Source organism: Pararge aegeria, chromosome 10, assembly GCF_905163445.1.
Source record: "Pararge aegeria chromosome 10, ilParAegt1.1, whole genome shotgun sequence".
NCBI lineage: Eukaryota > Metazoa > Arthropoda > Insecta > Lepidoptera > Nymphalidae > Pararge > Pararge aegeria.
In genome coordinates this window covers 16,500,542-16,528,481 of record NC_053189.1, presented here as the reverse complement: position 1 = coordinate 16,528,481, position 27,940 = coordinate 16,500,542, and the positions used below count along the sequence as shown (strand labels likewise).

Here is a 27,940-nt window from a genome sequence, read left to right as displayed (position 1 = left end):
ACAAATTTTGACATATCTCGACTCAAATTGACTTAAAAATGCCGGCATTTTTGTCATAATTAATAGTTTTAATAAAAACTGTGCCGTGCAGGCATAACAAAAGCCATTAACCCAAAGAAGAAGAAGTTGTATTAAAATTCAATTTATAGAATCCCCATATATTATTAGGTACTTATGTTCCTTTTAATAGGTCTTCTAATAACTAATAGTGTTGCGTTTTGCTATACTTCTAAATACCTTTAATATTGGCTAAAGACAAGACGTGACTTTTATAACCAGATAAAAATATATATTTATAAATCTCTATGGTATGTTATCTTAACGTTATATGTGACATACACAAAATTACTGGCTTATCTAAATAATTTATTAGTGATTCTCTAAAATTTTATAGGTTTTAGTGTGATCAAAATTTTCCTACCAATATAATTTCCTACAGTAGTATATATCTATGTTACTAATATATGTATATATAAATATCTAGGTGTTATATTTATTTCTAGTAAAAGGATAAATAAAAGTAGGTACTTTACCCACATACGTACTTTAACGCGTTTGTTAATAATATAATTGAGTTTTCAAGATATAGCTACGAAGTGATATGTTAAGTTTCCTTAAGATAAGATATACATTTTATAAATGTTGTTAAGGTATATTTAGAAAATACAATAAAATTCTCATAAGTATATAAATATTTTCCATGGCAATCCCAATATAATATAGGGACATATTCCTTTTTAAAGTGTTTCAGACAGTGTTTTTATAATAAGAGAATTATATTCCATTTCTTGAAATACAATAATAAGAAGTTAATTTCATTTATAAGGAATTTACGTATTTGATTATTAAAATACGTATTAGAAATAGTAGTTTCCTGGTACCTTGTACCTAATCTGATTAAATATCGAAACACCTGAAATGTATGGAATATGTATCCGATAAACTTATCAGTGTGCGAGTGTGAGATTTTTTACATACGTTTATTTATTATTCCGTTTTACGAAGATACGCCTCGTTGCCCGGTCTTTTGATCACAGGCTCTGCTAACTGGACTTTGCTTTCAGCACTTTTTAATGGGACTGAGGTCGCGTCTTTTCTGAGCCACCCTAATTGTGGTATGTGTGGTTATTCGGTCGTAGTACGGTTTCTCAGTTTTGTAAATAGATGGCGCTCTATCATTGCCATATAAATCGTAGTTAACTTTCACGCGATCGAATAAGTAAACGTAGATAGAAAATCTCTTATAAATGTAAGTACTCATTTTTAACCATACATTTGAAACTCTAAATTGTTTCTACGTTTCAAGAAAGCGTTAAATATGAATCAACAAAATATATAGACGAAACGAGACGCTGTAACTAGTTTCTTTTAAACATTTTCTCCAAGGGGAATGTACAAACAACGCCTCAACTCCCACAGCTATAACAACACTCTAAGCATTTTTGCAGGGGTGGAAATAATCTCCTAATAATATAATAATAATGTCAAAAGGGGGTAAACTTCTCCCGTCTTCTGTCGTCGTGCTTTGGCAGGTGGACAAGTAAATTGTATCCCTTGGATATAATTTTTGTCTCCCACCCATGCTAGCCTTACCTACTACACGGGTAGTACTTATGGGAATGAGAAATTTCCACGGGGAAAAGGCAAAATGTATATCTCTTCCCACGGTCCACAGTTACTCTCCACTCAGGTTGCTCGGGTGGAAATAATATCAAGCGGGGGTAAACTACCCATATTCCTAATTGCCGTGCTGTTATCGGGGTATACGATTTTTGTCTCCTGCCTTTACTAGCTGCGCTTCTATTCCTCTCCAAAAAGGAAAAAAGGTTACATTACTAATATAAACCCTTGTGAGTGGACATAATCGGGGATACAATTTTGGTCCCCTTTACTGCTGAGCTTCTATATTCCTCCTCAATAAAGAAAAAAGGTTGATGGCTAATATTTAGCTCTCAGTTTTCTTGTTCTGAAACATCAGCTTCATCGAGTCCAAGGCTTCTTCCAGCGACTGTCGGAAGGCTTCTGTATTGGTCACGCTGGAGGCTATAAAGGAGGAGATGCAGAAGATGACGCAGTCCTTTTTTGGGTTGTAGCTGCAACCGTAGCCATCGGGGACCACCGCTCCGTAACCCATGAATGTGCCATCTGTTGTTGTAGCGACCTGAGGTAACCAATAGGTGTTTATCTTTTCTAGGTTGTCCCACACATAACATATGTGGTGTTGTAAAGAAAAAATTTATAATAAAGAATAAATTTTTCTTTCTTTCTTTCTTCTTATCATCGTCCTCAACCCATTACTGGCCTGGGGCTTCTTCTCAGAATGAGAAGGATTTATCAATGTGAGATGGTGATAACAAAAAGAACACCCGGCTAAGTTTGTTGTGGGCTTCTTCTTAGACCAGGGCGCGATTGGAACCCTCGTAGCTTTAGTTTTAAGTTTACGATTGTAGTTATCGCCATCACTACTCACTACTATGTACACATTTTGTATATAATAACACATGAAAAGTGCCATCTATGTGCCTATTTGAATAAAGAAATATTTGACTTTGACTTTGACTTTGATTTAGCTTAGCCCATAGCGGTTTCTTTGTGGCATCGTACTGTCTACAGATCATCATCGTCTCACTGCTGGACACAGATCTGCTCTTTCATTAAGGCAGGGATTGAGTGCATATCTCCACCACGCTGCTCCGACACTGATTGGTGGGCTAATTAATATTATCACATGGGCTCCGAGGCACGGGGTTAAATTTCAATAATTTCCTAATTATGGGCTAGTGCTAAGAATTTTAATAAGTATACCTAAAGATTATTCGGTTGACCTGGGAATCGAACCCAAGCGGTCGTGATCCGTAATTTGACAAGCTAACCACTAGACTATCGAGGCGGTTACGTACAGGTACGCTTTACTATACAACGTGTAAATGAAAACCAAAATAATACTTTACAGGCTTTAGAGGTACATTATTTACTGTCTCTGAGACTTATCTGGGAAACCGAAAGCTCATAGTTTTTGATTAAAGCATTGCCATAGTTTTTCTGTAAGAAATTGGATACAGCCCTAACATCACATGCAAAAGTAGAATCAAGTGACTCCTCTCACTTTATTAGGTACGCATCGCATAGCTCAGGTACTATGCACGTGTCGGTCTTTTATCTTCAATAGGGTTGTCATAAGTAAACACTTGATTGTTTTGAATATGATTTACGGATAAATAAAAAATGTTTTTTTGATTTAATTATTTACAGGGTGATTCCTTATGAAATGTACTTATGTACATTATTTCGTAATAATGTTACACGTTGTATATTCTACTTACTTCACTTACTTTACTTCAGCGATTTTAGAGTATTTCATGCTTCTATCCAATCTATCTACATATATAAAAGAGAAAGTGTGTGGGTATGTTCCGTATAGGCTCCGAAACGGCTGGACCGATTTCAATGAAACTTTCAGGGAATCTCCGGATTCACCTGGCGAGTAATTCTGTAAAGTTTGGTGACGATTGGAGCACTCCTATTTTTGAACTGTCAAACTGTCAAATACAGCTTTTATTTACTATGAGGATATTCTTTTGTTGGGTGTACATGGGTGTAGATAATGATATTCACCCGCTTGAGAAGAGAATAGAAGAGATTGAATACCGAGAGAAATAAATGATTTAATCTATTATGACACTGAAATAATAAATTTAATGATGCAAGTTTATTGTTTAAATGAAATATAGCAAAATCTAGCCCGGCGAAGCGTGCTGGGTACGCTAGTCCAATATATAAAACTAGATTAAAACGCTGATAAGAATTTACCTGACTGGTGCTAAGTTTAAACTCAATCATGCGGCCATAGGTTGGATCTGTGAACAGCTCTGGCAGTTCACCCAGTGTCTCCCGCGCCGCCTCACGTAATCCAAGCAGATGGTTATCGATACCCCGGCCGAGGATATTGGCTTCCATTATGACGGTTTGCTTGCGAGCTGCTTCCTCGAACAATTCTAGTTTCTTTTGTTCCTGTACGACGTTGTCGTTAAACATACTTAAATTATTATGACCTACTCACAGAATTAAGAACATACAGAATCTACATGACTTATATTGAAGCATCAAAAACCACACCACTTTTTTAGTTTTCACTTCATTCCATTTAGCAGTTTACAGTAATAATTTTACGCCTAATTTTCGTAACGTTTACCACAAAATTGGAAAAGTTTACGCGGGTGTGAAGTGGGAAGTCGTGGTAGCGTTTTCACTGTTTTATTTATTTATTTTTATTTATTTATTTATTTAAGTTACAACAACAACTCTTAAAAACTAAACAAAAAATGAAAAAACATATAAATGTAATATTGTAGACCCACTTAAAGACTGCCACAACTTGCAAATAAAAACTATATTGTTAGTTAGAAGGAGAAAAAACGATTAAGAGAGACATGAGAGTACTTATAAGCTGTAAGATCCATCAGGCTGTGACATAAGCTTGACGAATCTAGCATCGCGAACAAAAACACAATGCACTGCATGCAATAATGGCTGACTGCGGGTTCTGTATATTCTTAATGGACCTACGATTAACGACCATAATATTATGTTTCGGTAAAACAAAAAGTAAATTGTGCCAATGCCATTGAATGGATCTGAGGTTTGCACACATTCTGTTTTGTCTAGATTTTAAGTTTTATACCCACTCAAGTCCTTGACAAAGCATACTAACATTCAGATGTAGGATCTATGATTTTAGTCCTTTATCTGAGTAGGTACTAGCATTATAAACGGGTATGTGAGGATGTATTGTTGTTGTATTTTTTCCGCAAAACAACTAAAGAGACTTGAAATTTATAGTGAAGATTTAAACCTTCGTGTAAACCTTAAACCTTACCTTTGTTAAACCAGGGTGGGTATATTCTTATCCTGGTATAACACAAAGGCTATTTTTCTATCTGTGAAGAATCCACGGTTCCCGCGCGATATATGAAAAACTGAATTTCATGTCAAAGAGCTATAATTAAAGCTATAAGTAGTTAGCCATAGCACGTAATTGCAATAAAAAAATTACGAGTCCAGACTCATTCACCGCGGGTAACACTGGGGGGCGCAGCTAGTATAATAAACTCTTATTTTTATATGGGCTCCTAAAAACAGCAAAGTTTCTAACGAACAAAAACATACCCCATATAAGTTAAAGGAGACCTTTCTCTGACCGTCCTCCTCAGATTGGGGCGGAGTATCGGCCGTACACATCGCTGAGGCCCAGGCGTGCGCCGCGCTGTGAGCCGACCTTATGTTGTCCACTCGCCCATTGTTAAAACGCCGGAGCGATGCTGATTCGTAGGTGGACACCAGGTAACCGTAGAGTCTAGACATATAAGTTGTAATAAGTTCGAGGCAGTAGCGTGCATAGAGGGTATGCACAGGGTATGCAGATGATATAAAATGAACAAAATCCCTGGATACAAGCAGCAAAGAATCGTGGAGTTTGAAACGCCCTTCAAAAGACCTATGTTCAGCAGTGGACGTCAGTCGGTTGATTTATTTATTTTATTTATTTATTTATTTATAAAGGACAACCAACAGTAGATACATTTTTTTTTTTGGAATGAGTCACATAGTAAATGTTCAATTATTTACAGGTTATCACAGCATGCATTAAAATGTAAAAAAGTCATTCTTATAAATTATTTACAATTAATTATTAGTCAGTTAATATAAACCTTTAAAAGTATAAATATTTAAAGCTAAATACTATTAATTTGATGATGATGCTGAGTATATGTAACTACAAGGTCCTGTGATTTAATTTTCATAAAGATATACACATACTTGTAATACGCGTATTGCATTGCCAGTTGTATGTAGACGTCAGGGCTGGTGCGGCAGGATTTCATGAAGTCCCGGCCGTAGTTACGATACGTGTACACCCTCAGGTCTAAGTTTGATATGGCGCTGAAACAATTATACTAAGTTAAGTGCGAACGACACAGGGTCAAGTCGCCTTAGTACAACCAGAAAATCTTAGGCCAGATTTTCTATAAGCATAAAAAACCATAGATTACCTATCTATGGTTTCCTGATCTGAAACCTGTCTTTTTAGTTAGGCAGATGGTGAAAAAAGTAAAACATCCTCATTTTAAAATGAATAGAATTATAATCAATAGTAAATTTTAACCATTATCACAACAACAAAAATTTAGCAAACAAAAATAATACTACCCCAACGATGGGCTGGGCTGGGATGAGCTTGGTGATCTCCACACAATTTAACAAAGTGTGGGACAATCCTCAACACAGCTGCACCAAGACGTTCAAAAAATATTTTTATAGATAGGTATGTTTACTGTCTTACTGTTTATCCACCAGTTCCTGCCTCGCGGTCGTGGATCTTCTTTCTCTACAGTACTCCGGATGTTGCTCTTAGGTCGTCTCTTATGTAATAAAATACCTTAAAACCAAGTCTCACCGATCAAAATCTCTTGCAGCATGCTCAATAGTTCGCTGCAAATCAACGGTGAGGTTCCATTTCATAGGCTGCGGTGCGGGCAACAGCACAGGTGGAGGTGATGGTCTGTCTGCCACCTCTGCACGCGCAAGAGCTCTTTCTGCCAGACGGATCACTGCTACACCTTCCGCCGGGCTGTGCTCGTAGCACATGCCCACAGTACCGTCGGATGATATGATAAGCTAGAGCAAAGAACTAACTTTTAGCATCCTCAATCATAATTATTTACCCATCACCGGCCTATTACAGGACACGAGTCTCCTCTCAGGGTAGTCCACCACGCTGATTAATTGGGACGATCCCCAATTGGCCAGCGTTGTGGACTTCTTCGCTGTTTCGTGCTTTCGTGGCGCGGCGCACATAACTTAGAAAAGATCGATATAGACTTCACTTCTTTTCTAAGTTTAAAGTAATTAAAATATCAATAGCTTCAATGTCAAACATCGAGAGGAAGCCTGCATGCTTGACAGTTCTCCATAATGCTCTCAAAGGTGTGTGGGGTTCACCAATCCGCACTGGGCAGCGTGGTGGACTACGGCCTTAACCCCTTTTACATTGTGGGAGGAGACCAGTGCCCTGTAGTTGGCCCGTAATGGGTTGATATTATGAGACTTCATAGGCCTTTGATTAAGTTATCGAGATCTCTTAGGCATATAGGTTTCCTCATATTTCCTTTCTCATTCAAGCCGTGTAAGCGCTTAAATAAAAAACGCACATAACTCCGAAGTGGTGCGTGTCGTGGATCGGACCTCGTGCACAAAAAGGAAAACCGAAGCTTTACCTACCTGCATACCTACTAGTCTATCGTCGCTCAGTGTTCTGCTAATTGATACTAGAGTATCTATCTCTCTTATTATTTTTAGAACAAGATTTCACGATCTAATAATAACTTATACAGTCATGACATTTGTTCGATTTTCATCAGCATTACTGATGGTTTTAAGAGAAGTGTTAGATTAATGAAAGGTTAATGAAAGTAATTAATATCGAATCCGTCCTGATTCTTTATTTTCCTGTTTTATATCTTGGGACCGAGATGAAACTAGGTATTTTCATAGTTACCTGCACAGTTTTGTCGAACCAGCGGTTGGCGGAGTGGTGTCGAGTGCCTCCGCCATGCATAGCCCTGAGTAATGCGTTGGTGTCACTGTCCAGCTCTGGTCGGTCCCCTCCTGCCTCGTCAATGCACATGATGCATAAAGCGCGAGATATCAGCTCCAGGTTAGCGCGGTTGTTTTCATCTGCCAACAAAACACTCGTTTATCATCTATAGAGTAGTCGATAGAGATTTTTGCTTAAGTTTAGTTTTAGAAAGATTGGTAGCAACAATGGTTTGTTGAAATGCATTTAGCCATCTACTTTTAGCCAGCGACTGTCTAACTCTGGTATAAATAGATAACTAAAAATCTTGGAATGTTGGTTACAAAACTTGGAAATTTGGTGTGATAAATGCGTACGGTATAAATACTAAGAGGTACGACAGTTAAATAAGCAACCAATTGCATTTTTGGCATAGAGTTACATGAAAGGACGCAGAGTAACATAGCTTTTTGTACCAGGAAAACATAATTCTAACAGAGGATTTGTAAAAATTGAGTGTACCTACATTTATTTGACTACAAACTGTGTTACTTTTTATCTAAAATCTAATAACAAATTCAAGTGTTCCAGTTTTTGTTGTCCATTAATTAAAGATACCTCTAATAAGTTGTTCCCTGGACTTGGCCCATTGGTCCCGGTTCATAGTTGTCAGTATCCCGACCCTGGGCGCTGGAGGAGCTCCGGCAGCATCCACCATAGCGTGGAGAAGTTGAGCTTGCATCTCTCCAGGAGTGAGACGTCCTCGGTCGCCAGCCTTCACTGGTATTGGGTAGAACTGGGCGGAAGAAATTAATGTATTGACGTTCAAATATGTCAATATGGATAATTATCTGTTGTATATTTTAAACTTATTTTTTTTTCTCCTTGCTGTTACTAGTTTAAATGTATTTTTGATATAAATATGTATTATGGTTATCTTTATCTTAATATATATAAATCTCCTGTGACGATGTTTGTCCGCGATGGACTCCTAAACTACTTAACCGATTTTAAATTAAATTGGCACACCGTGAGCAGTCTGGTCCAACTTAAGAGATAGGATAGCTTAGATATTTAATTATAGTCGCAATTTTATTTTATTTTATTTTATTTTATTTTTATTTTTTCTTTAATTGGAAAACCAACAGTTGTAGATACTAACTAGTTAACAGATTGATTGACTTAAAACTAATAACAGGTTTCCACAGATAAGTCTTATATAAACAAGGGTACCTGATAGAACCCAGCAGAAACGCAGCAAACTAAAACAAAGTGTTAAGTTTACCTAGCATGCAACAGTTTATCTACTAATTTGCGACGTACACTATTCATATTACCATAAAATAGGTCAATTTCAGGGTCATTGTAAACAGAATTAAGAAGGCGAGAGACACGGATTAAAAAGTAATTAAATCTATTCTTAGTTTTAGTTAAGGGTACGTGCAGAATCTTTTTATGCCTAGGTAATCGCGAGGGTACAAATAAATCTAACTTAGTAAGTAATTCCGGACTATCTATTGACCCTCTAACAATGTTAAGTAAGAGACAAACGTCGGCAATGTTTCTACGTGTATGAAGGGGTACAAGGTGTAAATCCGAACATGATATTTCGTAGGAAGTTTTAGGAAGGTGAAATTTGTGCTTAAGGAATGTAATGAATTTCTTTTGAATACTTTCTAATTTATTGATATAAATGTGATACGCAGGATTCCATATTTGGCAAGCATACTCTAGTTGACTACGGACCAGTGAACAGTAGAGGATTTTGATGGTTTTCATTTTTTTGAATGGTTTACTAACACGTATAATAAAACCTAAAGCTTTAAATGCTTTGGTCACAATAGCATCTATATGATAATCAAAAATTAGTTTAGTGTCGAGGAGTACCCCGAGATCTCTTATAATATCAGTTCTGTTAAGGTTTTGATGTTTTAAAATGTAGTCATAGAGAAAAGGTTCCCTTTTCCTAGTAAAAGATATAGAGTTACACTTTAAGACATTATTGCAAATTATTTGTCTATAATTAATTGACAGTCACATGTACTCATTTAAGGCTTAGCGATACTGAATACGATAAAAACAAAATCAGACGCAGACGAAGTCGCGGGCAACAGCTCGTTGTATTATATATCAACTGGCATGTAGTTATTAGTGTATATATGTTTGTATTATTGCTATGTACCGCCTCTTAGGTGTCTCATTGGCTACGTTAAAAAATGTTAGTGATAAGTTCGCCTTTTGCTTTTTAATTATGTTTATTTTGTACTACTTTTTATCCGTTTTTATGCGATAAAGTTATTTAAATAAAAATGGATTTCCTTTAAAAATAGGCATACCAAAGCTAGTGGCATAGTCCTAAAGTAACGATAACTAACCTATCATTCAGTCGTGGAAAACCGTTATGTATTCCTATGTCACGACCCGACACCTCGCGCCTACTTACGTAGATTTACGTAAATTTTTAGTCAAATGCCTATAAAACTCTAGAAAACCTCTCTATAAAAAAAAGCTAATATGCTAGATATCTAAATAGCAAATAGTGCGACAAAAATAACGCTTTTTTAAGAAGCGTTCATTTCACGACAATAAGGTTTCTAATTTAGTCGGAACTGAATAAAAGGCATAAAAATAATCTATTTACGGCATTTCTGTAATAATCTAGACAATACTATCCAAAAAAAAAAACACAAAATAAACAACGTACAAAATAAACAAAATCTACAAATCGAACAGCATTAATTCCGTAAAATGGTTTGGCTAAAACTTTGACAGATTCAAATGATTGTTGTCTAAAATTAAAGAATATATTCCGAAAGCTCGGTATGAAGATAATCTTGTTACGTTCTCAAATTGTTCTAGATATCTACCCGCTTTGTTCAATATTCAATTACAACTTTATTGCTCCAAGTCTTAAATAAGAAGTAATAAAAGTTTAGCACCGTGTCTCAAGATAGCCAACCAAGTTGGAAGCATAAAATATTAAATTACATGGAATCCTCACCGGACTGTTAAGCACATAAAATGGGAGTGGATTATATTGTAGTTTCAATATCGTACTCTACAAGTTTGAAAGACGTTGCTTTGTGAAGTCGAGTCTTACTATACTTCAAAGTTTGCTTACAATTAGCTTATACATAGTTACAGTAAAGTAGCGAGTTGGGAGGTATTTAGGTAACTACTTAATGTTTAGAAACTCAATGATCTAGTAAGCTTCGGATACATTCCGAGTTTTTCTCATTCCTTTTATTATAATTAACAGAATTTCAAGATGTAATATTTGTGAATGAATGATCGAATACATTTTTATTATACACCGCAAAAAAAAGTTGCACAGATAAACACATAGAGCAAGAGAGTACAGTACAATTTGAAATAATTTGACTTCTTACTAAGTATCTGTGTCTAGTCTTTATTTATATCTACCACGGACTCTCGGCTTAAAAGTAGGTACATATTATTATGTGTTATCTGTTTTAGCTAACCTTAACATTTCAATGTGTAAATAATGCGAGCACTAACTGTCTACATTGAACATAACAAAATAAAACTTGTCTATTAACACACACACGAAATTTTAAATAATCAATTATGATTAATTAATTAAATAAATAAATATACTGCTACAAAACACTCATCGCCATTCACCCGAAAGCAGTGCCGGATTAACCACGTAGCAAGAGTAGCAATTGCTACGGGCCCCACGTATTTAATACCGTTTATCTCTGCCTGACTGACTGACTGAATGACTGACTGACTGACAGACACGCACACGCACCCAGACATCGCCTATAGTAATTTACTACACTATTCATTACCCACGAAATTGTAACCTATAGATAGCAAATACGTATTGTATTTAAGATACGTATTAAGTATTGAATTGTATTTTTACCAGTTTATACTTAACAACCCATATCAGAGCAATGTCTCTTTTAAAGAATTTGCTACGGGCCCCGCGCTTGCCTAATCAGGCACTGCCCCAAAGTATGCGTAGCTGGTGTTATGGGTACTAAGATAACTGATGAATGTTTTAACGAATAATATACATAAATATTTATAATATACAGAACTGACTGAAAAATATTCATGTTCATCACACAGAAATTTTCCAGTTACGGGAATCGAACCCATAGCCGTTGTCTCAGATAGCATTGTCGCTGCCCACTGCGCCTATTGGCCGTATAACTATACTTACATAGTTTCTGCACGCGACGATCACCAACTCCTCACTTTCTGTAGCTTCGTTTGGTCTCGTGGGCAGTTCCAGACGATCTTTGCCAACTTCTGGTATACGGCAAACGCCTAAAAGTCGGTAGAACTGCTCCATGCACAGAGGCTGACCTTTTTCGCGGCTTGTAGCCCTCTCTTGTGGTAGCTCGCCTCTATTTAACACAAAGAGTTAAGAACTTATTCACTAAATCTAGGAATCGCGCAAATCGAATACCAAATGCTATAAGCGATTTCTATAGACAAAAGTTTCACCAACTCTTAGAGGCTAACTATTGGTCAAATGTAGATGAATGCCTAGGAATATTCTTAGATTAGGCGTTATTAACTTGTTCGTCCTTGGTACTAACGGGCATAAGTTACTTTATAATTCGATTCATAGGTGATAGGAAAAAGAGGGGAATAACAACTTTCGGTTTTTGGATGTGTATTATATAGGTATCCAAAAACTTCGTACTTATTCTTTGCACGTTACAAGTTTGCAGTCAAGCAGTGGATTTTAACAGGTTATTTATGACATACTCATGAAATCATAGTAATATTATAAATTTGAAAGTATGTTTGATTGTTTGTCCTTCCTTAACTCAATAACTAAGCAACTTAGCAACTTGATTGTTGGCATAGAGTCAGTTGAAAAGATAAGCTTGTTTTTGTATAAAATTAATTGTTTTTATTTTAAGGTATGTTTACCTGTCCAGCATTTCCTTATAGTCAAGTAAATCATCAATATATAGTGCAGCAAGATCAGCCACTTCGTCGATTTTTGCGAATTGCCTCCTCGGGAACACCATGCCAGGGTTCGAGTTGATAGGTAAGGGCAACCGAACTTTCAGGTACATGTCATCCAGCCACCAGTCCGTCACCTTTATGAAGATATTTCATGTTAATATAATTGGTACTCAAGTGTACACTTTTATTAAATTATCAATTTTTGTGAAAATACTTTATAAACTCCTTATCATCATCAAACGAATGCTTAGTCATTTACGTAAATATTAAATAAAAGAGGCACTAAATGGGACCCTTGGTGTACTCTCGATATGAGATAAAATCGAGAAAGCCATGTATAATTACTAAAGACATTTTAAAATCTGTGAAATCTTAATAAAGTAAAACAAAAATTTTAGGCGCATAACCTTATATTTATTAACAAAACGCGACACTCATTTGCAAGACATAATTGCGTTAAAAGACGTGTCAGCCAGGTACAATAATTATATTTGATATATATTTTCTATTTTAGTTATAAAATTATAAATAATAATTATACGGGACAGTTGGACTTAAAAAGAAAATTGTTCTTCTTTGCCGTTTTGTCGGCTTTCTGGTCGTTGTGGTCGTAGGCGTCCTTCCTTCAACGTAATCATCGTACCAACCACTTCTTCGGAAATAGTATAGAGGATCTATGTAAGGCCCTTCGTCTTTAATGGTACTCTCAAGAACCCTTTTAGTGGTACCTTGTGTAGGTAGTATGTTTTCAGCGTTATACACGTAGTTTCTTATAGAGTCTATTCGGTCTCGCAAAAGTTTTGGCTTAGTATTTGATGGAAGAAGATACATAGGTCTATCTATTACAAAATTAGCTGGATCATTAGAATTTGAAATTGGAAATGATGCTTTTATGTGATTGACCTTTTTTCTAAGTGATAATGCGTCATTTTGATGATGTGTTATGATTTTGTTTCTGTAGAAATCTTCATTGTCATAGAATATTGGTTTAGGTTTAAAATATTTTTGTGATGGTATTATGATTCCATCAACTTTGTCAATGATGGGATGAATGATGCGATGTTTAGGGTTCACTGTAACAATGTTTTGTAGTGGATGGCTGATAGGAGCTTTGTGTGTGTATATTACTTTAATCATTGATTTTGTTGCTAAATGTCTGCTAATTAATAAATCAGTAGTATCCATTGCAATTATTTTTTTACTATTGTTTGGTAGATGGATTCTTTTCATTACTTTTCTGTGAGCTTTAGATGGGAATTTCGTCAATGGATATAAATTAGTTTTTTCAAAAGAAGTAAGTAATCTTCTTTTATTACCTTTTTTCTTGAAATTTATTTGGTTTATTTTTGATGGAGGTTTACTTTTTGTTTTTTTACTATGCACCGTTTCATTTTTCAAATGATGAAAAATATCGTTTTTCTTTTTCAAGATAGGCAAAGTTTTTTTCATCTTTTGATTAGGAAGTATTGTTGATAAAACATTAAACTTTCTCTGTTTAGCTGATTTATAATTTGATATTATATAAGGCTTCATTGATACTTCGTAATCGTCTCCCTTTGGTTTGTATGTATTATATTTAATCGTTTTTCCATTTAGTTTTATAGTAACTTTAGATTCGAATAATTTATTTACAATTATTTTTTGAACCAAGTTTTTAGGAGTGGTTCTATTTTCTTTATATTCTTTTTTTGATTCCTGATAGTTTTTATTGAGCTTTAGCAAATTGCAAGTTATAGTGCTACCATTTTGATTAGTATTTTTAAGATTAGTAAGATTGCCACTGAATGCGATTTCTGGAATAAATCCCGTAGTCGTATTTGCACTAATACTCTGCTGCCTTTTATTTAAAACCAAATTATTTAGGATAACTCCATTGACATTAGTAAAGATATTTCTGGCAATTGATATGGTGTGGCAACCAGCAGTATTTTTTTTCTTTATACTTTTTTCTTCTGAATGAATAATTTTATTTGCGATCGTATTATTAGGAAGGGAAACATAATAATTGTTTATTATTGTAGAATTGGTTACTTTAGGACTTAATGAAAAGCTTTCTTCGGGTTTAGTAAATAAATCATTATCTTTTTTCAAATAATCATCTTGTAATGTATATGCAGTAACATATTTTTTTAGGGTTTGTGTTGACATGTTAATTTTTTCTGCCACAGCATTAATGAACTTTGAGTAACATATTGATGTATTTCTAATGCAAGTCGTTGTCATCGTTGGTCTCTTTTTTGGGGCTAGACTTTGCTTTGACTTGAAAATGTCCTGTGTTGTGATTTCGATTTCATTTGTAGCTGTATCTATTTTATTATTCAACATTAGTTTGTTTGAACTATAAATTGATAACAACTCGTTAATTGCGATTTTGTTAGGGGTTTTTTTTGTAATATTGTTATTTTTATGAATATTGCTAGCTACCATTGTTCCATTTTTTCTTTTGATTTTATTTTGTTCTGTAAGATTTTCGTAAATGACTGAACTTGATTCCTTGAAATTAGTGTATATGTTGATATTTGGTTTACGAGAACTTGAGGATGTAGTTAAACTAGACTTTTTGTTTTCCTTGTTTTCTATTCCTATTTCACGAATAGCTATTTTACCCTGACGAGGATTGTTACATGCGTTACGTGTACTGGATAGCGAAGAAGTTATTGTAGTCATGCCTTCAGTTCCTTTTTCTGAATAGTCTATTACTTTACAATTGTTTTGAAGCGTATATTTATGAGCCATTGAAATGTTTGTGGATAGTAGCGGGTAGTTTTTTAAATCTTTTTTTAGCAGTAAGGATGTAGGCTGAATGGAAGTCCGCAAAAGTACGTGTGTTGGCAACAATGAACTATTAATGAATTTTTCCTGTTTGATTTTATAACTAGAATCCAAAGAATCATTACAATTATTACTTTTCTGTAAATTTTGGATATTAGGTAAAAATATAAGATTCCGAATTTTAGACTGATTTGGAATAACAGAGGAAGATTTATTTTGTTTGCTCAGAGGAAAAGTTTGTATTTGTGTCGCATGTTTTGTAGTGGTGACATCTTTAGGAAAATTGAAGTAACCACTTAAATTGACGACTTGATTTGGTATTATTTTGAAGTTATCGGTTTTTTTATTTTGCCTTGTCATTTTAGATGTAGTAGTGAGTTTTGTGTCTGTTTTATAATCTCTTCCTTTTATTGAGAGTATCCTTGATGCTTCCAATACAGTAATGCTCATAGGAGTTGGTGGAAAATTGTGATCTTGAGGTGGAGATGTCAATTTAATCTCGGAGGATTTTTGAAACTGATAAGTATCATTAAATGTTATTTTATTGTAATAATGTTGGGTTACTCTGCCAAATAGTTGCTTCGAGATTTCATGCAGATGTTCAAAATGCGAAAGAGATGTGGCTATTTTTGAAGTCTTTAGAATTCTTGGCTTTGTAACATATTCGTGATCTGTATCGTTGTTCGCCGAAATTACAATTGTGGGTTTAAAAATATTGTGACTAAATGTCATTGAACTTAGAGTTCTTGTGTTACTTGGCTCCTTCAATGTAACATCTAAACTCGGAGGATTCTTAATTTTTTCAAAAATTCTCAATGAATGTGTACTTGATTGTAAACTTACATCATTAATGAAATTTCTTGATAGATATTTCGCTCTTTTATGATTATTTTCCTGTGCAGTTAAGAAGTTTGGTCTTAATAAAACTACTTTAGTTGTTTTCTTATTATCTTTTATTGATAGTACTTGGCTTGATTCATTTTCAGATTCATCAATCATTGACGGATAAGATTTGTATTTGTTAGGAACTGGCGTCACAAATGTACGATATGATTGCATTGATTCAGGTATTGTGGAAGCTTTAAATCTATACTCTACTGTAGTTGGCCCCGATAAAGTTTTGGTGTTCGGTGTATATAAAGTTCTTGCTTCTTCAGTATTCACAGAAGTTTTTAATGCTACCATATTTGCTGGACTATTAACAACTGTAAGAAACGATTTCATCTTACTGTGTGTTTTTAATTTCGGCGTTATATGGTGGTGTATGGTTGTCAAGCTAGGTATGCCTGGTAACTGTATTTCATGAGTTTCATTTATCTTATACGGAAATGGGGTCACTTCATTTACGTGTAATGTCGGTAAATTTTCTGTTTCGATTTCATGTTGACTAGAACCAGTTGCAATTTTATCTCTTTCTATATGACCGTTTCTTAAATTGTTTACAGATGATTCTAATGGTTTATATGGTAGCATTGATTCCCATTTGGGTTTTCTTATCACATTTAATATGTTAATTTGAGTAGAACTATATTTTTGGGGTTTCATAGTTTCTTTTTTAGATACGTTATTTATGTCATCCAAATTGCTTGTTACATTAAGCAGATTGCTGCTTTTATTTTCTGTTTTAATTGTAATGTAGCTAGTTAATAGTGGTTCAAATTTATTTTGGTTGATTTGTATTTCATCAACTTCAGTTACCATTGGTATTGTTATCCCTATTAGCTTATTTGTAATAACGGATACATCGGTCACCAGTGGTGTAAGTAAACTTTCTTCTTTCATTTTATTTTCATTCCCAGTTTTTTTTTTAGAGTTTGTTAATTGAATAGTAGTAGTTACATTTTGGTGCTTATGTGGACTCTTATCTAGAGTTAAATAATCAGGCTTCCCTGAATTAGCTACTCTTTGTGAAGTTAAAGTTGTTGGTGTTTCTTTTGATTTATCGGTATCCAAAAACTCTATTTGACCCACTTTTTTGGTTACCTGATTCAACATTAAACTTTCTGTTTGGGGGTTAGCTAAATTGTTTGTTTTAAACTTAAATGTTGTTTTTAGTAATTTTGTAGGTGTTCTTAAGAAAATCTTTCGATAGCTTGTTGTTGTTGTGCTTTGGAAAGCTTTAGAAAGTCTACTATGACTATTTATCGTTGTGTAAATTGATCTATTTAAATGTTTGCCTTTTACTAGTTGATTTGTAGTCAAAGCACTTGTTTTTATATATTTTGAAGCATCATTATTGCTTATAAATTGTATTTTATTTTTATTGTCTTTCTCTGTTATATTTATTTTATGTTTATCTATCGTTTTGTTTATTTCATTTGTGTTGACAATACTGTTACCGGTAGAACTTTGATTCTCTGCTGTGTTTCGATTAAAAATTTGAGATACATGTAGTTTAGCAGTTTCTGGTATAATTTCAGTTTTAGTAGTAACTGGAAATCCAATGGTATAACTGACTGTGGAATACTGATTGAATTTATTCATATTCATCAAATTTTCTTGATAATTCCCACCAACCCATTTGGATAAAATTTGTAACATTCGCATATCTTGTACTTTAATATCAGTTACCTTAAGTTTTTGGTCTATAATTGTACTTTTAAATCCTATTCCTTGCTGAGAAATAACTTGAGATGATTCTTTATCATTTTTTCTCAGCAATGGTATAGTTTTTGTATATTGAGATTGCATTTTCAGGTGGCGCATTCTGTTTCTTAAAGCATCCTGTAAGATATTTGTTATTTTTAATTGTTTATTATTTGTATTACCTATCTCAGAGTTGCGCATGGATGTTTCTGGTTTATATAAAAACTTTGATTTTGTATTTCTTTTCTCGAACAATATATTTATTTGAGTTGTTCTATGCGGTTTCACAATTGGTTGATGATCTATTTCAAATGCATTGTTAGAATTTTTTTGGGTTTCAATTAAATTGCTTGTCATATTTGTCACATTTGCACACTTATTTTCTATCTTAGTTGCAATGTTTTGTGTCAATGGTGGTACAAATGTATTCAGGTTCACGCCACTTTCATTTTTTTTATTTATCTTAGATAGTGTTGTAAATTCATTTACTTTATATGAAATATTACTTCCAACGGGCATCTGTGGTGTAATCAAAGTTTTTAATTTTATTTTATTTTGTTTATTAGAATTATTTGTTATCTTCGATTGAATTAATGCAGTTACAAATTTGCCTTTATGAGGGATTGTATTATTAGTTAAATTACCCGGTTTCCTCAAAGTGCAAGCTATTTGTGATGAAGTGGTTGGTAATCCTTTAAATTGTTTAATATTCAGAATCTTTGTTTGTTTCGCTAAATTAACTTTTACATTGTTTGAAATTGTTACCTTCGGCATTCGTGTAATATTAACTGTATTTCTTTCTATCGCTATGTTATTCATTAGTTCTTCTTTTTTATTTTTATTAGTATTTAAAATACTTGTTCTAGTAGAACTTTGACCTTCTTCTTGATAAAAAATTTGGAATGCATTTTGCGTAGCATAATCTGGTTTTGCTTTATTTTCATCAGATATTTTATGTCGCAATGTAAGTTTTTCGTAGGCAGCACTGGTTGAAATGTATGTTTTTGAAACCTGTTCAAAATTTTTCATATCCTCCAAATTTCTTTGATTAATTTTACCTACCTTCGATTTGCATAAAATTGGCAACATTCGTACATTATTATATTTGACATCAGTGACTTTAGGTTGAGGTGTTATGTATAATATGGTTGATAAATCAGGCCATGCCGTTTGTGACACTCGTACAGTTTGCAGTTTAATATCAGTCTTATTTTTAAACGATGGCAACTCTGTTGTATGATTTTCAAGGTAAACTGATTGTGCAAGTTGTAAAAGATTGAGTTCAGTTTTATTAGTCGTATTGGTAATCTCAATATTGTTAACAGAAGAAATTGTACTGCTTATTTCTGAAATCTGTTCAGGAATAGTCGTGGGTATGCGGCTCTTTTCATTTTTATAATCAATTTTATTTTGGCTCCAGCTTATTTTACTTCCTAGATGTGATGAATTATGTTTAATTAGCAAATATTTGGATGTAGATACCGATATTGAATTATTCTGGGTTAATATTTTGTCTGTTTGTGTGATAATGGAATTATCCTTGGGATTTATTTTAAATGTTTTTGTAATGTGGTTAATTTTTCCTAAAGAGGATTTAGTTAAAAACATATTGGCTCTACTTCGGTTGATTAATTGTGTTTGATTATTTGTATATAATGATATTATCGATTCAGAAGTTTTATTTGGTAAGCTTGGTGTAATAGTTGATATTAACAAAAAGTGATTAGGTTGTGATGTATATTCCCTATTACTTTGGTTTGGTGTTTTGGTGAACAGTCTTAAATCAGTGAAAGGCACTCTTTTAGATGAAATAAAAGTATGTTGCAAATATTTATCCGAAGCAGAATAATTTTTAAAATTACTGTAAAGTTTATTTTTGGAAACTTGCGCTGTGGTAGTCCATTTAGATATTTCTTCCATCTTATTTAACTCACGTTGTGCGGTAAAGTCCTTATTCGTTTTGGTAAAGTTTCTAAATAATATCAATTTTTTATCGTTAACATTTTCATTTTTGTTTATGTTTCTTTCTAACTGTTTGTCTGTATATTTTGTATTTGTTTTTGTATTGTTATTCAATATACTTGATCTCTTATTTGTTGAAATTTGGTTTCGTTTGGTGGAAAAGGTTGATAATTTTAATGAAGGTTGCAACGTGTTCATTATGACATTATGTTGACTTAAACTAAATCTGTTGATTGTATTTTCAGAGAGATTAATATTTTGCGTCTGATCTGATTTGTTATTTACATGTTTTTTTATTACTGCCTTGCTATTATGGTATTGAATTGCAGGTCTTGGCAAAGTATGTTTAGTTTGACTTTGAGCTAAAATTGGTGTTAACAAGGATGTATTTATACTATTAGGGTGTATCCTGTTATGCTGTGTATATTTTTCGCCATCTTTAAAGACACTTGAAGTTATTGTTACCTCTTCAAGTTTTTGTAATATTGCTGTTGTAAGTTTTGATGTCACAGAAACTTTTTCGTTATTTTCAGTCACCGTTTCTACCATCTCTAGGTTTAGTGGTTCAGTATCCTTAACTGTAGCTTGCACAGCAGTATCGTAGCCTGAAAATCTAGTTTTATTAAATAATGTGTCATGCAATTTAGAAATATTGAAGCTGTTCTTCTTTATACATGTAGAAATATTATTAGACTGATGATCGAAGAATGTTTTGTCTGTGAGCAAATCTTTTGGTTTTTCTCCAGATATAACTTTTTTGTTTTCCAATACAATTGCCTCCTTGTGTTCTTCTACTCTGTTATTTAGAGTATATGATGTATGCACGTTTCTTATTTCTTCATTGTGACTTTTGGTCGACCTGAAGTCATAAGGTAATGAAATTCGGTTTTTTAATGAATATTCTCGGGAATCCAAAAGGTAACCCTTTCCTACTTTAGTTCTTATTCTGTTTGTAGAACTTATAGCTGCCTTTGATATGCCAGTATCAATCCATGAGAAAATATTTGGATCACCATAAATATCATCAGATGAATATTGTCCCTCAAAGCTATTTCTGTAAACGGACTTATGAAGAGTACGGTTAATTTTTGTATTGTACAGATTTATTAAATTCTTAATTTTAGATATAATATTTTCGTAACTTTTAATATTCTTTTGTTCAGCATTATATTGCAAATATATGCGACTTTCACATGATGTTAATAATGTTTTATTACAACATTGATCTGGAAAGTTACTGAGATCTTGACGAGTCATGATATCCATGTAGATTTTTACTAGGCCTTTTACACGAAATAATTTAAAAATCTTCATGGAATTCTTTCTTTCATTATCTATAAGAAAAATGAAGAGTGAATAAAGTTGGCATTTCTCAACAGTTCCAATACGCTCATAGTTGTTTGTTAAAATCGAATCTATAATATGTATATCTACTAGATTACTTTTAGTAAGTTCTTCATAAAATTCATCTTCATTGACAATGTCCGAATTATGCTGTAGTATCGAGTTGTTCATTAAAGAATGCAACGTTATGATTATAATCACATTGTGTTCATCTTTAGTGTTAAGATTTAGTTTATGTTTGAACAAGGGGTATTTTTGAATTTCGTATGTGTGATAATTTTGACCTCTGATTAGAGTTTGATATAATAGCCGGTGTTGTTTATCTCTTGAATGATATATTTTTATCGAACCTATATCATGAGGATTTTCCATAGATTTTGCATGATCACTATTATCATCAAACTCTTGATGTAAGTCTGTACAAATTTTATTATATATACTTGTGTAAAAATTAATATAGTTTTCTTCATCTTCGGAAAGTAGCAAATTTTTTTCGCCATTAAATATATTTTGTTTTATAAGTTTATCTCGTAAACATGAACACAAACTTTTTCTTAACTTCAACGTCACATCACTGTCTGCTACATCTACTGATTGCAGTGTTTTTACCAATACGGAACTATCTTCAAAATTAGGTTGTTTTAAACCAACATTTTCCACTACTGTATTTAAGAGGTAAGAAATTAAGAACAAATTTCTAATTTGTAACTTCATTTTGAGGTAAAATAGGCTTATTTTTCAACGACATGTTGGTTGGAACAACGAGGAAATGGTTGGTTTGAATGGTTGAACAATACGATTGGCGTAATACCACTGTTTTGAGTTATGAATTCGTAAGCAGAAACGTGCTTTTCGTGACTGATAAGGAGCTAAACATTCAAAGGCTATTTGTTATTGAATGTTACATTATAGTACAGAGATTTTCTGTACGTTTGAAAGCAATGGATAAACTCAAAAACTTCTTAACCGATTAAAGAAACCCATCTTGGAAAGCTACATTTTCAGCAAGGTTTATGATGTTTAAAAATAAGCCTATTTTACCTCAAAATGAAGTTACAAATTAGAAATTTGTTCTTAATTTCTTACCTCTTAAATACAGTAGTGGAAAATGTTGGTTTAAAACAACCTGTTAACATGTTCTTATAGACAGGCTAAAATACCGATTTTTTTTTATTTTTTTTTTATTTTATGAAAATATACATTTTTTTTATGTTAACATAACAATATCTGTTACGGCGTAACAAAAACCCAGTCGGGTTTCTCCGTACACCGGTATTCATCGTTAAGCGCTCGGAATTATAAGTAGGTAAAGTATTTTAAAGCTACATACAAAATATGACGGGTAGTTCCAAAAAAAATATAAAAAATAATGATCGCGTTTCAACCAGTTTCACATATCGCACTTTATCGTTTGAGTAAACTTTACACAGGATGTTCCAGCTATTTATTATTACATTTATTAGTTTGAAAGAAAAATGTTTTAAGTTTCTCCTTTATGTTTTTAGCGTTTATTTCCTGCTTTAGTTTATAAGGCAAGCTGTTCAGCAAAGTCGGCACTAGACAATCCAGGGTCTGCCTTCCGTACAGATTGTTACTTTGGGGAATAATGAGTTGGGCGTTTGACATACTGCTCGTTATTATTGGTAGTTTAATCTGCTTTTGGAGATTTTTCTTGAAAAAGTTCTCTATTAATAAGGTATATTTAATTTTATCGTGTATTGGCATGATTTTACAGTACGAGAATAATTCATGGTAATTACCTCTAAAATTGTTTTTGACTTGGTATGGTACAACGGTTTTTAGCAAGCGCATTTGGAGCTGGTAAATGGTATCTAAATGTGATTTACATGTTCTCCCATAACTACTAAGACCATAGGCAATAGTTGATTCGGCAAGAGCTTTGTAAAGCGATAAGCGTATACTATAAGGAATTCTATTTTTTATAAGAGTAAATTTTGCCAACACGGATCGTAATTTATCACACACGTTGTTTATGTGTGCTGTCCACTTAAGACGATATTAAAGTGATAATTCGTGATAGTAACGTATAGAATATTACTCCCTACAAAAAAAAAACTTCAAAATCTTATGTAGATAAAACCTTGATTTTAGACCTAAATCTTGTACAGATGTACAAGATGTTATTTTACAAACGTTCTGCCAAAATTCCGAATTGAAAAATTTTATAGATAGCCTGAATTCTCCATATTTCGCCCCTGAATGCGTTAGGAGCCATCATTTATTTTGTAAAAATCAAAGCCTAGTAGACATGTCGCACACACATATCTTTACTTTTTCTTAAAAATCTAAATACTTTTGAAAATCAGACACTATAAAGTGGGCAATAAATTACCTTTTTATAGGCATGTTCATAGAACTCAAAGACAAATATGAAACAAAAATAACATGAAAGAAAGGAAGAGAAAGCTAAATGCAATATTTCTTAAAATGTTTGTGCTAAATATAATTGAATCTGCTCAGTTTTGGATGAGCAAACAGGGGAATACGAAACGTCGATCTCGTAATAAGTAAAATTGTTCTGAGTTGCAGCTGTTCCGTACCCTATCAGGATACACAAAGCTGCTAGCCGAAAGCCCGCATTACGTTGTTAAAATCGCTACACACAACCAAAAAAAAAAAAAACTACGGTGGAGGACAGGCTCAGCGCGGCAGCAATATTTCAAATACCTATCAAATTTGTCGCAGCTATATCGTCTTAATAAGATTCATTTTACTGTAATATGTAATCTAGTAATGGGATACTCAATTATACAAATATTATGACATAATCGTCATCATCAACCCTTTACAGGCCCACTACTGGGCACGGGTCTCCCTTTCAGAATGAGAAGGGTTTAGGACGTGGTCTACCACGCTGGCCAAGTGCGGATTGGTAGACTTCACACGCCGTTGAGAACACTCAGGCAGGTTTCCTCACTATGTTTTCCGTCACCGTTTAAAGCAAGTGATATTAAAATTGCTTAAATTTAAAACGCACATAACTCCGAAAAGTTAGTGGTGCGTGCCGGGGCTCGAACTCGGTCTCCACGAAACAAAAGCCGAAGCCTTACCCATTAGGCTATCACCGCTTCTCTACAAACACACACCACACCGCTTCTTTACATATTTACACATTATAACATAATATAACATGTAAATTTGTGTCACACCGGAATCAATGCTAGCTTACCCAATTAATCATTTCTTTTTGCCTTTCCACGAGTTTCGCCTGCATTTTGGGTCCGAGGTCCTCCGCGAACCTCTTCACCAACTCCTGGGTTTTCTCCAACTGCTGCTGACTCACGATCACAGACGCGAATTGCAGGTACGAGTCCAGGGTGGGCTGCAGCTCCGGCACCGGCAGTTTGGCCACTTGCACATACTGGACAAACATTATCTTCATCATCGTCATATCAACCCAACCCGTGCCCTGGGTTGGGTTGATATGACGATGATGATGTGATGACGATGGGTCTTAAAGAAATCGTGACAATACCCGCTTCAAAACACACAAAACGATTGGTCGTTGCTATTAATCGTTTACTTGTTTGCTGTAACTTTTGATAAGTGACACTAGGGCCCAAACTTGTGAAACAAAAAAGGTTACAAACTTATCTTTGCAGTAACGTAAATCGGTCAAATTTGTAACATCAACATCTACTTATTACCGGCCTATTACAGTGCTCTGGTCGTCTTAGAATGAGAAAGGTTTAGATCGTATTCCACGCTGGCCCAGTGCGAATTGTTGGACTTTACACGCCTTTGAAAACATTATGGAGAATTCTCATGCAGGTTTCCTCAAGCCTTTTTTCTTTCACCGTTACATAAAGTGATAATCCATTGTTGCTCGCTACTCCAGCCATCCAAGCTCGTTCCAGAATCCCAGCATGCCTCCCAGGTTGCTGAGGACTTCTGGGATACTGGCTGGTGATCCCAGGTAGATCTCGCGTTGCTCTGTCACGCCCGTGCACTCCAGCATCACGACGCACATAACTTAACGCACACATAAGTTAGAGGTGCATGCTGCGATTCGATCTCGGCCCCCGAAAGTGAAGCGGAAGACCTAACTATTAAGCTATCACCGCTTTTTTGATTAAGTATATGCTGTAGATCATCATCATCAACAAGCTATTACCGGCTCACTACTGGGCACGGGTCTCCTCACAGTGAGAAGGGTTTTGGCCGTAGTCTATCATGCTGGCCAAGTGCGGTTTGGTAGACTTCATCCGACCTTGAGAACGTTATGGAGAACTCTCAGGCATGCAGGTTTCCTCACGATGTTTTCCTTCACCATTTAAAGCAATTACATTGAAATTTATTAAATTAAAATTAAAATGATATTACAGCCCTATCCCTACTAACTATAATATTATAAATGTGAATGTAAGTTTGTTTGTTACGCTTTCACACGAAAACTACTGAACCGATCTTCATGAAACTTTTTGTAAATATTCTTGGAGGTATTAGAAATAACATAGTATACTTTTCATTGAAAAAAAAATAATTAAGATAAAAAAATGTTTGTGAAAAAATCTCATATATGACTATAGGTGTAGACTATAGGCACATGTAGTTATAGATAAATGATCAGCCAGCCTACAACTGTAATCGTGCTTCTTATGTGAAAGCTTGTGAGAATGTTTCACGAACAACTATTGGATAAAGACTGAAATTTTGAATCGATCGATGATAAATAAAAACTCTTGTATACTTAGTAATAACGGTGCTCATCAATTTTTACCTGGAAGTCTTCGTCGTCGGTGCCGTAGACCTGGGTACTGAGCCATTTCTTCGGCAGAGACAGCAGTGATTCTCCCCATCCTGCAAACAAAACAATTATATAAATCCTTGGGTTTTTACCCCCCATAATTATTTGTGGTTGTAAAGTATTACGCCTTCGCCTCTAGCTATAGTTTTTACCTCTCTCTATATATAGTTATAGGTGTTTGAATGGATGCTTTAACCAACGGATATACGTATATTAAACGCAAGAAATTGTTATTGCTAGCGGAATCTCAATTCACCGTAGTATTAAAACAATGCAGCGTTGTTCTACGTAATAATAGCACTTGTCGCTACAATGAAAACACATTCGATAAGAATTCCAACTGTAATCACTTTCAAACAATGGAAATAAAACCAATCGATAGTTCTTTTTATTCACTGGCTTTATATTTAGAATGAGTTGCCCCGTATCTATTTTATTTTATTTTAGCGACCCTGCTTTCTGAGACTGTCGGTTCGATTGCTACAACTGGAAAATATTTGCGTGATGAACATGAATGGTTTTCCAGTGTCTGGGTGTTTATCTTTATATTTATCTTCATATCCATAACACAAGCTTTGCTTACTTTTGGGCTAGATGGCGATATGTGTATTGTCCGTAATATATTCATTTATTTATTCATAGACGGTTCGTCTGTATTTTTCCCCGAGTTCAGGTCCTCAATAAACAAGCTTGATATATGTACAACCTTCAAGAGTAATCCTGTCTAACGCCACTCTATTGGCAATATCCTGCCGGGGACATAGCGAAATAGCTTTCGCTGTGAGCGGATTAGTTTGCCGATCTGTTTGCGGATGTGTGGAGAAATAAACAAACCGTACAGCTTTTATTACCCGACTACTTCAGAAGTTAGGGTAAAGGTTTTCGCGGGTATATTTAACCTAGCTTTTGTTTTTTATTCCACTAAAAATTAGCCCTTGGTGCTATCTAACCTGCTGGTGAGTAATGATGCGGTCTGAGATGGTAACGGGCTAACCTGTGGTTATAGCAGTAAGGTACCTATATCAAAACCATAACCCTAATCGGTTTCTACGTCGACACCTGCACGTCTATGTCGGTAAGATGGTAACTAGCCACGACCGAAGCCTCCCACCAGAACAGACAAGAGAAAAATCAGAAATTGATTAGATTCGCATATCCTCTGCACTGACTCTAGCAATGTCTGCTATTGCAATTGTTTCACATTGGTCGATCAATGACAGAAAGTTTGGTGGATTTTTTTTATACAACTTGTAAATTAAAACCAAAACATTACTTTACGTGCTTTAGAAGTATATTATTTAATGTCTCTGAGACTTGCTGTGAAACCGAAATTCTAATAGTTTTTGTGTAAACCACTGCCATAGTTTTTATCACAACACATGCAAAAATAAAATCAAAATTCATTCTACAACAAAAACAGTACAAGGCCGTGGGTTCGTTCCCCAGGACTGGAAAATGTTTGTGTAATTAACGTAAATGTTTATCTGTATATTATAAGTGTTTATGTGTATTATATTCAAGATATGTGTATTATTGTAGTATATTTATTTATTATTCACGTATAAATATTACTCTGTCGTAGCATATTTATTTATTATTTATTTATGCTGGTTTCCTCCCGACGTTTCCTTAGCCGTGATAGCAAGTGATATTTAATTGCTTAGAAAAATAACCGGTATATAGTGTACAGAATAGAATAGCGAAGGTTTAAGTGAAGATGGAAGACTTATAGCTCTGGGCCTCCGCGACTGCCTGACAGTGAGCGATCGCCAAATCGTACCCTTGGGATACAACAAAGTTCTGAGGCGCAAAATGCAACTAGTCAGCTTTGGGTTCCTAAGTTCCAATCCCATTGGGACTCAATGTGATACGTTATATATTTATATTCGCTAACATAAGAGTCAAATGATCAAAATGTAAAAATGGTGCGTGAAAGTTTTAATAACCAACTATCCGACTTTTGTACTAACACTACAAGT

General features: G+C 34.3%; 1 protein-coding gene across 1 annotated transcript; it reads right to left on the bottom strand.

Moving 5' to 3' along the window:
• Positions 1-1,891: 1,891 nt before the first annotated feature.
• On the bottom strand, positions 1,892-26,006 carry LOC120626692 (choline O-acetyltransferase). Its single transcript, XM_039894317.1, has 11 exons — positions 25,935-26,006; positions 24,384-24,575; positions 12,491-12,663; positions 11,769-11,955; positions 8,192-8,369; positions 7,556-7,734; positions 6,455-6,675; positions 5,818-5,940; positions 5,167-5,353; positions 3,811-4,011; positions 1,892-2,161 (listed from the first exon to the last, which is right to left on the bottom strand). The coding sequence occupies exons 2-11, from the start codon at positions 24,426-24,428 to the stop codon at positions 1,946-1,948; spliced, it is 1,710 nt and encodes a 569-aa protein (XP_039750251.1). The 5' UTR covers positions 24,429-24,575; positions 25,935-26,006; the 3' UTR covers positions 1,892-1,945.
• Between the last annotated feature and the right edge of the window lie 1,934 nt (positions 26,007-27,940).